At 36.4% G+C, this 13022-nt stretch overlaps 1 protein-coding gene across 6 annotated transcripts in view; it reads right to left on the minus strand.

Moving 5' to 3' along the window:
• Positions 1–1528: 1528 nt before the first annotated feature.
• The window catches only part of KLHL5 (kelch like family member 5), an 84152-nt gene continuing 72658 nt past the window's right edge, over positions 1529–13022 (minus strand). For all 6 annotated transcript variants that reach the window (XM_081812456.1, XM_081812455.1, XM_081812457.1 and 3 more), the window contains 3 exons: positions 10837–11049; positions 7047–7218; positions 1529–2915 (listed from right to left, as the gene is read on the minus strand). In XM_081812456.1, the coding sequence (XP_081668582.1) occupies positions 2859–2915; positions 7047–7218; positions 10837–11049 (442 nt within the window). In that variant the 3' untranslated portion in view covers positions 1529–2858. The remainder of the gene's footprint in view (positions 2916–7046; positions 7219–10836; positions 11050–13022) is intronic.

Genomic DNA, 13022 nt, shown 5'->3' on the forward strand with positions numbered 1-13022 from the left:
GCATTCAAATTCCTGTCCTACCACTTACTTGCTATATTATGATCTTGGGGTTAACTTCTCTGTGCCCCAGTCTCCTCATCTGTAAAAATGAGAATAATAATGGAACCTACCTCATAAGGTTGTTGTGAGGATTAAGTGCATTAATGCGTGCAAAAAACTTGGTTCTTAATTCATAATAAGCATTCAATAATTACTAACAAATATTATTTTTATAAGGTATCACTAATTGAGGTTAAAATAAAGAGCATCTAGGTATCATCATCAATGAACAAGCAAGTATAAGTCAAGGCAGCAATGTTGGATGATGGATACAAAGAAGAGTCGTATTTTCCTCCAGAGTTATAAGACCCCAGACGAGAAGAATGAATGTTTTGGTGAGCGTTCTGTCACCAGAAAGAATTGGTTCTCTTTATTAGTATTCAGGAAAGCAGATCCTCTTGACCATAGTTGACCTTTGAACAATACAGGTTTGAACAGTATGGGTCCACTTAGATGAGGATTTTTTTTGATAAATACAGTACAGTACTGTACATATATTTTCTCTTCCTTATGATTTTTTAAATAACATTTTCTTTTCTGTAGCTTACTTTATTGTAGGAATACATACAATATACAAAATATGTGTTAATCAGCTGTTTACATTATTGGTAAGGCTTGGTCAACAGTAGGCTATCAGTGGTTAAGTTTCAAGGAGTCAAAAATTGTATGCAGATTTTTTGCTGTGCAGGGAGTTGGGCCCCTAACCCCTGTGTTGTTCAAGTGTCAACTGTACAAAACTGCATTAAAAAGGTCCTCTATCAAGGTAGAAAAATCAAAGGCACTGTTCATGAATCCCATAAGGAAAGGAAGGTCCTCAGAGAGTGGATGGTGAGTGTTCAAAGGAATAATCACAAGTATAAATCCTTGTATTGTACAAGTATAAATTCCTTTCAAATCACAGGCCTGAGCCTCCCCAAGAAGGTGATGATGTGCTAACACATTTCTGCTTTTGATTTTTTGTTTTGTTTCCTGTAACTTTTCCTCTTCTTTTCCTCTCTCTTCCCCTAAATACATAAATATACTCTAAGGCTGATCCCTCCTTGTCATGAAAATAATTGAATTTATATTCATAATATAATGAATATAGAAAACATTAATGTATTTTTCACTATTATTTTCTTTGTGGCCACACCAATAAGATGACCACAAGATTTGCTTTGGGAATGGAAGTATTCAGTTTCTTGGTTTCCAGGGTAGAAACATTTCAAGAGCATTCAAAATTGGCTGCCTCCCACCCCACCCGCCCCACCCCCCACCAAAAAAAGAGTTGGTTTAATTTTTTAAAGAAAGCAACTAAAATGAAGTCTACCTTGATATAAAATGTAAAAGCACATTAACCACAGTTCTGTATTTTAAAAGATGGGTATTTAGTTTATACTCATTTTTATATTAAGACATAAATTAATGATTTTCATATCTTAAAGGATTTATCATAAAATGTTACTGCCCCAGTGCATTTTTGCTGACAAGAAACAATTCACTGAGAATATTAACATTCACATGTGTAATTGGAGTTTACAAATGTACAAAACTTTGGGTAATAAACACTTTAAACTTATTTTTCAAACATTCAATAATCCCATTCCCCTCAAACTATTTGATTACAAAGAAGCACAAAGGGTTACTAACTGCAGCAAAATGTGAGAAACAAAGCAAGGGAGGCAAATCCAGACTTAAGAACATAAGAATATCCAAACAGTTTTGTCAATATCAAAATCAAAACATCTTATATAATATAAAAGAAAACAAATCCATATAATTAAGTGCTACTTGGGTGAAAGAACATTTTAGGGCATATGACATTCATTTCCTCTACATAAATTTGCATATCTTTTATTTTTTTTAAAGATTTTATTCATTCATTTGAGACACAGAGTTTGAGACACAGAGATACAGAGAGAGAGAGAGAGCATGAACAGGGGGAGAGGCAGAGGCAGAGGGAGAGGGAGAAGCAGACTCCCCGCTGAGCCAGGAGCCCGATGTGGGGCTCGATCCCAGGACCCTGGGATCATGACCTGAGCCGAAGGCAGACTCTCAACCATCTGGGCCACCCAGGCACCCCCATAATTTTGCATATCTTAAATTTAATGCAAAACACCATGTTTCAGTTCCAATTTGAGAATATCATAATGCATAGCTCTTAGTGAATCTAAATATAATAGGATGAATATTTTAAAAGAACCCAAAGATCATTTCATTTTCATTTGGTCATTATTGTTTTAACTCTCATTTTTCTTTATTCATGAGACTAAGCCAACTGAGAAATAAAATCCACAATCAAAGCATATATAATGCAGCTATTTCTGAAAACTGAATATCAGCATAGTGTTTAGTATGTCATTAAAGCAGCGGTTGTGGTTAAATGAACAAATGGATAAAAATTACGGCAACTAATGTACGATAAAGTTACAAAGCAAACGTTCAAAGTGTTATCTGGCATATATGCACTGTAGTAAAAGAAATCTGGATAAAGTGAGTAAAATGTGATTGATTATTAATAAATGACATTCCCAGCTAACACTGGGTCGTGTTGAGGAGCAGTGCATTTGTCCTCATATGTTATGTCAGGAACATATGCTCACAGTCCACCAGCTGTAGTCTGGATTTGCTGAGAAATGACTTACTGAGAAATGTAGGATTTAATCCTGGGTCATCCTCTCGTTCCTCCCTTGTTTTACCATCTTCGCTTTGAGATTGGGCACTCTGTGCCCAGGAATGCGGCATTGCAAATTGGCTAAAAATGTATCCATTGGTAGGAGAATAATTTTACTAAATTCATGAGGCAGATGAAATCTTCATTTAGAAAACAAAGCACTATGTTATAATTTGACAGTTACAACGCAAGCCCCAGCTCTTCCTAGGCATAGTGGAGCAACCTAAAATAAAAAAGCAAAAAGACATATTTGTTGGGTATGTGGGTTCAACTGTTGATAAAGCCATACTAGTTGGTAAAATACTGATATGGTCTGTACTTGTCAAAGAGCTACTGCCAAACTCTGCTGCCCCAGCCTTCCTGCCCCGCCTTCCTCCAAGCCTCCTGCTGCTGTCAAAGTTTCGCAGAGTCAATTGTTTAGGGTGTATCACAGTATTATGCAGTATTCCCTTCTCTTTAAAGGTAATTCTAAAAAAAAAAAAATTGCTCAGGACGTATTCTACCTGAAACACTTTATTTGGCCGACAGGATGTGGGATATGGATAATGAGGAACTGTGCAACACTTTGTGACCCATGTGGCGAAAATATCAAGTATTTTCTAGAGAGGGCCTGTGACAGATACCCTGTCTCAGAGCACACCAGATTCACTGCATGCCTGGCTGCTTTTTTCCCAGGGGCACGAGTCATTGCACATTTACTGACTGCCCTCTCTGTGCAGGGCTGGGCCATCTAAGCCCACTCTGCTACTTTTTAGCACAGTAAATAAATAATAAATATGCCTCCTCCAACTCCCTAGGAGTAGAAACAAACCTGGTGAATAAACTCTATGACAATGAGATACAAGGGCAGGGTGCTGGGAAAGAAGTATAATCTTAGTTTATGGATAAGGAGTAATTCCTAAATCTTTCACTTACCCTTCCTTCCTTCCTTCCTTCCCTCCCTCCCTCCCTCCTTCCTTCCTTCCTTCTTCCCTCCCTCCCTCCCTAGACACCAGGCCATTCATAGTGAAACTAAGTGTGGACAAGGATAGTTTTTAAAGAAAGATTACTTTGTCCACAGTAAGACCTAAGAATTAAAACAACAGTATTCAGGGAAGGGGTGACTAATACAAAGCACTGAGAAAATTTGTTTTGTATTTTATAATCTCATTTCGTTCCCTAGACAAATGTCCTCTTGTCCATTTGTTGGAACACTGAATGGAAAATTTATTTTTCAGATTCTGCAGTTATAAGTCCAAATTTAGGTGCTTAAAAATAGTAATAGAGGTGATGTGCAAACAATAGCTATGTGGTCACTGATTATTAATTTTGATAAGAGAGTAATTCAGCATAAAGCATTAATTACCTGTAATAACAAGTCTCAAATACCGGCCCAAAGATTTCCTTATAACTAGCCTAAGAGCGTAAATCAACACATCTTAGAAAAAGAGATTTTTACATCTCTTCTTGGGCTCCTTGGTTATCATTCACATTGCCATGGCAGGAGGCTGATGGTGGATAATCACATAATTTCTTTTTTAAAATTTTTATGTATTTATTTATTTATTTTAGAGAAGGGGAGGCAGAGGGACAGGAAGAGAGAAAATCTCAAGCAGACTTCCTCCTGAGCACGGAGTCTGACATGGGGCTCATCTCCCGACCCTGAGATTATGACCTGAGCTCAAATCAACAGTTGGATGCTTAACCCACTGAGCTACCCAGGCACCCCAATCACATAATTTCTGATAAAATTCTGTAGTGCTGATTTGCGCTCTCAAATGATCTCTTCTTTCCTTCACCCAGTGACCCCATTTAAACTTAAGAAACAAGATCAAGGTCACACACTAAGTCCCTTTTTCTATCCTCTTCATTTAAAAACTCCTGTCCCTTTCTACAGTCATATTTTCATCTTCTTCTCCAGTCTTGGAAGAGGTCTTTCCTCCAGTCTGAGGAGGACCAGTCTTTGCTCTCAATTCTGTTTCCTGCCCTTCTTTCAGAAGTGTCCTTTAATGCTGCTCTCTCTTTCCAGCATCTGGAATCTCTACTCTCTAGTTTTCACCTCTACTGTGAAAAAGACCTTTGGCTCAAATTCTAACTCTACCATTGATTTACTGTGTGACTTGGGTCAAGTATTTAACCTCTCTGTGTCTCAGATTCCTCATCCAATAGAGTCTAGTACATAAAATGTGTTTGATAAATGTTAACTTCCTATCATCATCATTATTTGAAAATTGTATGCCCCTCTAGGTCCTGCATTTACTTATTTTTCTCTTTACTTTTTACACTGTGTGGTGGTTTCTGCTTCTATCACATTCTCATAGGTTCTTATAACTTCACAAATGACAAATTACCTTCATTCTTCCTTATCCTGTTGAAACCCTGCTTCCTCTCTCTAATTGCTCTATTCCGTTATCTTATCTAAGACACTCTCCAGTCATTAATTTGCTGTTTTCTTCAGAAGTTGAACTTTTAATCCAACCCAGTAGAAAGAAAGAATAGACAGGACTTGGTAATATCTCTTGAATCCTTCTCTAGAGTTGACACCTCAAGCCTTACAAGTGAAGCAATCTTCTAAATGTTTTATTTTTATCCAGCCTTTGCTTCCCCTGCCCTTAACCCAACTTATCCTGTCCCCAACTGCCACATGAACTTTCTATTACTGTATCACTCTCCTGGTTAAAAGTCTCCACTGGCTTCCCACTACCAAACTCTTGAACCATGGCCTTCACTGACTTCCATCCTGACCCCAACCTTGCTCTCTAATAAGAATGTCCACAATAGTCAAACTATGGAAAGAGCCCAGATGTCCATTGACAGATGAATGAATAAAGAAGATGTGGTATATATATATACACATATATATACACAACGGAATATTATGCAGACATCAAAAAATGAAATCTTGCCATTTGCATTGACATAGATGGAACTAGAGGGTATTATGCTAAGTGAAATAAGTCAATCAGAGAAAGACAATTATTATATGATCTCACTGATATGTGGAATTTAAGAAACAAGGCAGAGGATCATAGGGGAAGAGAGGAAAAAATGAAATAAGACAAAACCAGAGAGGGAGACAAACCATAAGAGACTCCTAATCATAGGAAACAAACTGAGGATTGCTGGAGTGGAGGGGGGTGGAGGGATGGGGTAACTGGGTGATGGACACTGGGGATGGTATGTGTTGTAATGAGCACTGGGTATTATATAAGACTGGTGAATCACAGACCTGTACCCCTGAAACAAATAATACATTGTATGTTAATGAATTTAATTTAAATTAAAAAGGGCAGAAAAAAAAAGAAGTCCTACTCCTACTAAGCTTGGATCCTTATAACCAGCCACACTTTCTCAATATATCTGGCGTATTTCTTCTTCACTGACATTTCTTTCGTGTTTTCTCACACAATTTTCCATTTCTTTCTACCTTTTGAATTGGATCAATTCAAAGCTTAAGTCCAACTTCTCACTGAAGCACTCTCAACAACCATTTTATTTTTTCTCTTTGATTTCCTACACCACTCAATGCCTACACCATGCGACACTTCCTACTAACTGTTCTACATTGTGGGTTCTCCCCTTACACACACAGATCATACGTACTTAAGTAGTTAAGCTGTATGGCAGTGCAGATTCTTTTAAGTTTTGTTTTCTTGACAGTACTTACCATTGCTCCTTGTATGTAGGAAAACCTTGGCTCAATTAAACATCTGAGTGTCTTTCAGGTACCAGATACTGAATTGGGGCACAAAATTCCTAATTCTGTTCTCGGTAATGATGGAAACAAAGACCTCAAAAGCTCATTCTTAGAAGTGCTAGGCCCTCCAGAAATAGACACGGCTGGAATTCCTTCTGTTAATAAGCTTGCCGGGTCAAGTTTCTTACTTGTTAATGTAATTTAAGGTTGCCATCTTTATTAGGTGAATCCCAGACATTTCATCTGCTCCCAAATATCAGTGGCTTGAGTATTTAAAAATTATTGCTCACATCTGCCTAAGTGGTTCACATTTTTCTGATTTCTATCTTTGTTTCTTATTTTCCACAATCTCCCCTCCCTTTGCCATAGCTCTCTTGTGGTCCTATCTGCTTTATCAATACTAGAATCTCATCAATTCCCAGTAATCAAATGGTGGCAGATCAAAACTATTAATAATTTCTCTGAGTATTAACTTACACTTTAAAGATAATTTTGGATTTTAGTTAGGTCATAAAATTAAACATTCCTTCTTGTTTTCATATATTTAATCAAGAGATGACTTTATCATGCTTATGCTATATATTTTGATATTGGACAAAAGTGAGAAGATCATTTTTACCAAATGAATTGTTTTAATAAAAAGAGAGAAGTGTAATAATGAAAAATGAAATGCCATACCTGGGTCCACTCATTTGTCTGCGGATCATAAGCCTCCACTGTATTAAGATAAGTCTGTCCATCATACCCTCCAACAGCATATAATTTATCACCAAGTAAACAGACCCCCACTGCATCTCTGCTGATGCTCATAGATGCCACTGCAGTCCACGTGTCTGTTTTGGGATCATATCTGAAAGAAAATTTTAGAACTGGAGCTGACATTGTTCTCACAATACTTTTAAGTAAAAATAGTTTATGGATGAAAGACTCGCATGTCAGACCTGATACCATAAAACTCCTAGAAGAAAACATAGGGGGTAAGCTCCTTGACACTGGTCTTGGCAATTATTTTTTGGATCTGACACCAAAAAGCAAAGGCAACAAAAGTAAAAGTAAACAAATGGGACCACATCAAACTAAAAACCTTCTGCATAGTGAAGGAAACCATCAACAAAATGAAAAGGCAACCTATGGAATGGGAAAAAATGTTTCCAAATCATGTATCTGATAATGTATCTTTATATCTGGAAGATATAAAGAATTGTACAACTCAATAACCAAAAAAACCCCAAAAAACAAAAAAAACCCCAAATAAACCACTTAAAAATGGGCAGAAGGTCTCAATAGACATTTTTCTAAAGAAGACATATAGATGGCCAGTAGGTACATGAAAAGGTGCTTAACATCACAAATCATCAGGGAAATGTAAATCAAAACCACAATGCCGGTTACCAAAAAGATAATAACAAGTGTTGGGGAGGATGTGGAGAAAAGGGAACCCTTGTGCACTGTTGGTGGGAATGTGAATTAGTGCAACTGCTATAGAAAACAGTATGGAGATTCCTGAAAAAATTAAAAATAGAACTACCATATGATCCAGTAATTCTACTTCTGGGTATTTACCCAAAGAAAATGAAAACACTAATTTGAAAAGATATATGTACCTCCCCATGTTCACTGCAGCATTATTAACAGTAGCCAAGACATCTAAACAACCTAAGTGTTCATCAATGGCTGAATGGATAAAGAAAGTGTGGTACATGCATGCATGCACACACTGGAATATTATTCGGCCATGAAAAAGAATGAAACCTTGCCATTTCAACAACATGGATGGACCTTGAGGGCATTATGCTAAGTGAAATAAGCCAGAGAAAACGAATACCTATGATCTCACTATATGTGGATTCTAAAACAAAAACAAAAAACTAAGCTCATAGATTGGTGGTTGCCAGAGGTGGGGCATGGAGGGGGTGGGTGAAATGGGGGAAGGGGGTCAAAAGAGACAAATTTCTAGTTATAAAATACATGAGTTATGGGGATGTAATGTATAACATGGTGATACAGTTAATAATACTGTACTGTATATTTGAAAGTTGCTAAGAGAGTAGATCTTAAAAGTTCTCATCACAAGAAAAAAATTGTAACTATATATGGTGATGGATGTTAACTAGACTTATTGTGATCATTTCTCAATATATACAAATGTCAAATCATTATGTTATACACCTGAGACTAATGTAATGTTATATGCCAATTATACCTCAATAAAAGAATACCTACATATCCAGAAACACCTGGGAGAGGCAGTATAGCAAAGTGGTTAGAGAATGGACTTTGGATTTGGGCTGAAGAATCTTGAGTCCTTATCCTTCCAATCACTGGCTCTGTGGTATTGTAGAGTTACTTAAAATCTTTACATCTTAGTTTCTTTATTGGTGAAAATACTGCTCACCATGCAGCATTGAGGATTAAATGAAAATGCACAATAAGCATTTGATAAATGTCATCTTAAAGATGAGTTGGTTCATTACAATTTTTTCCTATTAGCAAAGAATATATTCTTGTAACAAAAATTCAAAGATTACAAAAATATATAAAAAATGCAATAACTAGCCTCATTTCCTTCCAACTTTAATTACAGAGTCAAGTGGTAACCACTATTAACAGTTTGGTTTGTATTTGATCTTTTATTTTTTTTAAAGATTTTATTTATTTATTTGACAGAGAGAGAGATAGCGAGAGCAGGAACACAAGCAGGGGGAATGGGAGAGGGAGAAGCAGGCTTCTTGCTGAGCAGGGAGCCCGATGTGGGACTCGATCCCAGGACCCTGGGATCATGACCTGAGCCGAAGGCAGACGCTTAACGACTGAGCCACCCAGGCGCCCTGTATTTGATCTTTTAAATATTTCACTTTTTATTCTCAGGGCTTGAGATGCCTATTTCAGAACATGTTTTTTTTTTTTTTTTTAAATTCAATTTACTTTTTCTTTCCACGTAAAACATTAACATTTTTTTCTTTCAAGAAAATAAAAATAGTTTAGTTCTTTAAGCCTACCCTTTATCTTATTACTTCTATCTAAAGTCCATCTGAACATATTTTAGAAAAAATATCAATATTTTCCTGAAAAGCTTTAACTTACAATATTATGGATTCATTTAGTAAATCCATAACAAACTATCCAAAAGAGCTAAAGTAAATACTGAAAACTGCTTTAAGATTTTCTATTGCCTACTGAAAATCTGAGGAAATCAATACACGAAACTCTATGTAAGATGGCTTACAGATGTAATCATTAAAGCTATCCACTTTTGAACCTTCTTGTTCCTTTCATGAAATATATTAACTAGAACAGCCCAAAGTTGTCTATCTAAGAGCAGATACATCATGCTCTAATACATCTATTGCTTCTAATACGTCTTGCACAAAAATGAACAATTTTTCATTGGGTGCAGTACTGCGGTGAGCCTGTAACTTATGGGGTAAAGTGTACAAAGAGTTCCATATTCCTTTCCTGGAGTATAACATGCAGCAAGCGCAGTCTCCCTAAGACAGGTGAAATATAAGTATATCTTTCCTGCTTTCTCAAAAGACAACAAGCCGACCCTCCTTATTATTAAATAGAAAGCACTCATTGTCATCAAACCTGCATTTCACTTTTTATCTTTCTTCCAATCATGTATAATTAAATAAAACATGAGCGTGCACGTGCACACCCACACCCACACACACTTATCAACTTCCCATTGCTCTTTAAAATCCAGAATCCTTAAGACTCCACGTGTTCTGCCCCCATCTCCACCCTCGTCCGCCTCCTTTCCTGTCACTGTCTCCCTCATTCTCTGTTCCCCAGACACAGTGGCCGCCTTTCAGTTTTCTGAATGAACCATATCTCTTTCTGCTTTGGAGTGTTCGTACATGCTCCCATTGACTCTACCTCCTAAATACATTCAATTCTCTCCATTCCTTGAACCAGACTAAAGATAACAGATGGGAGCCTGAACTACTGTCCAAATCGTCCATTGATGTTAGGCTCTTTACCTGGCCCCATACTTGAGTTTCATGAGGCCAGTTTGGATGACTTGTGTAACCTTTTAAGCCATACTAGTTTTTTATTTTATTATTTCATAGTATCTCATTATATCAAAATGTGTTAGAAATGTTCCTCTCCTTTTCACCTCTTACTTAGCCTCCAGCCCCATTCCTTCTCTCTGAAATTTGTCAAGCTCCTTTCCTTTTCTTGTCAGGTACAGTATCCAGTATAAAATATGTACACAATAAATGTTTGTCATATAACTCAATTAATAAATTATATAATTAATTCTAAGGTAAATTTTAAGTAGGCAGTAATATGATGAGAGAAGAATCTGAGTAAGCTGTTAGGAGAAAGACCAGGAGATGGCCGGAGCAGACAACCCAATGTTTACAAAGCTGTGAAGGAACCGCCTTGCATGTGGTAGACGTTCAATAAGGAGTCATTAATTTGTCTGGAAGGGTCAGACAAGTTTTCCTTCACAGGAAATTACCTCTCCACGCAGTCTGAGAGTCTGGAAGTCAAGTTGGACGCAGGAGCATCATGTCCTCCAATTGCGTACAGCAATCCATTCCAGGTAGTTACTCCTACTCCCCCTCTCCTTTTTGACATTTGTGCACAGAGTGTCCATTTATTAGTATGAGGATCAAAACATTCTACTGATTTGAGGCAAGAACTTCCATCACGACCACCAACTGCATAAAGCCTATAAGAACAAATAGAATAATAAATAAAAAAGCGCCATCATTATGATTAAGACAAAGAGATTATTCTTATGGTATTTCATTGAATTTAAGGTGCCATAGATTATAAGACACACTGTCAATTTATGTGCCATCAAGAAAGAAGATATGCCACCAATTATATGACATATGTATATGTACATATACGTATGATATATATATATACCAGATATCACTCTGTATATACATAAAAAAGAACAAACTTACATGGAAGCAATGATAACTATTTCTGACAAGTCACCACTGATTATAAGACGCATCACAATCTTAGAGGCATAAAATGTGTCTTAGAATAGAAAAAATGTGGTATATAAATATACCATGACTTCTTTCTTAAATAGCTAAGATAGGACTAGGTTATAAAGGAAAGAAACTAACCTTTTCTGCACCTACCACAGGCTAGACATTTTACCTGTATTAATTTAATCATCTCAATGATGCTATGAGAAACCATTTATATTCCTGTTTCATGGGTGAAGAAACAGGCTCATGGAGATTAAGAGGCTTATACAGGGTCAAAAGCAGAACCAGGACGCAGTTAGAGTAATGAGCAGCTGTACTGTGAGCAGTCACCTGGGATGTTCTTGTAGTAGTGAAACAGGAGAAGAAAAGGATTGCTTGAAACAATGGTATGTAAATTAATATTTATTACATACGAACAGTGATCCTTCATTAATTTAAATTACTGCAGAGAAGCATGCTGTAAGTTATCTAAAATGAATATGGTATGTTAATGTCCTAAATGTTGCCTAGTAGATAAATTTTAATTCATTACCAATCAATATATGGCATTAATTTTAAAAGTCTTTTACTCTGACCTTAAAATATATGTAAAATATTATATTTTTCTAATAGTTTTTTCAAGAGTAATAAATTCAGGTCATTGCTTATATAAAAGCCCCCACATTTTGAATTTACAGATACCTTAGTTAACATTTAACTATTTTTTTTACCTCAGGAAAGAATATTTGAACTATACCAAATATCTGCCAATTAAAACTCTAAGTATTTATATTTGGGTAAATACATATATTTTAAAGACATTCGTTCATTTTAATTCATAATGTGAAGTACACTATACCACTCAAACTGGTCCTTTAGTGAGAAGATGACCATATCTTAGCAACATATGGGTGGCGCAATATCTTGTTCTAAACTTTATATTAATAGAATTAATTGAATTTGAAATTTATTTGAAACTTTGTTAAAAGTTTTTATCTGTCAAAAACTACTTTCTTGTCTTATTGTTCTTAATATTAAACTGTTCTCATTTTTAACTAATACTTGGTAGAATAATTGTTTGAATATGGATCACAGAATATCAGAAGACATCAACAATTAGAAAACATCCATAATTTGGGCGCCTGGGTGGCTCAGTTGGTTAAGCGACTGCCTTCGGCTCAGGTCATGATCCTGGAGTCCCGGGATCGAGTCCCGCATCGGGCTCCCTGCTCAGCACGGAGTCTGCTTCTCCCTCTGACCCTCCTCCCTCTCATGCTCTCTGTCTCTCATTCTCTCTGTCTCAAATAAATAAATAAAATCTTAAAAAAAAAAAAAAAGAAAACATCCATAATTTAAAAAACATGTACACATGTGCGTGCATACGTGTGTGCGCACAGACACACATGGATTCAAGACCATAAAAGAGGCTTAGTCACGTAAGCTACTGAAAACTTTTAAGCAGAAAAGTGACATGGTCCTATTTGTATTTTAGGTAGGACATTAGGTAAGTCTCTAAAATGAAGGACGAAAGAGAGTTAAGATTAGGGGCAAAATGACCAGCTTGGGAGATATTCCAACAGAACAGTTAAAATCACAAAGTAGATATACTGTACTTTCTTTTTTTTTTTTTTAAAGATTTTATTTATTTGACAGAGAGAGAGACAGTGAGAGAGGGAACACAAGCAGGGGGAGTGGGAGAGAGAGAAGCAGGCTT

Source organism: Leptonychotes weddellii, chromosome 2, assembly GCF_054177405.1.
Source record: "Leptonychotes weddellii isolate Sample4059 chromosome 2, ASM5417740v2, whole genome shotgun sequence".
Classification (NCBI taxonomy): domain Eukaryota; kingdom Metazoa; phylum Chordata; class Mammalia; order Carnivora; family Phocidae; genus Leptonychotes; species Leptonychotes weddellii.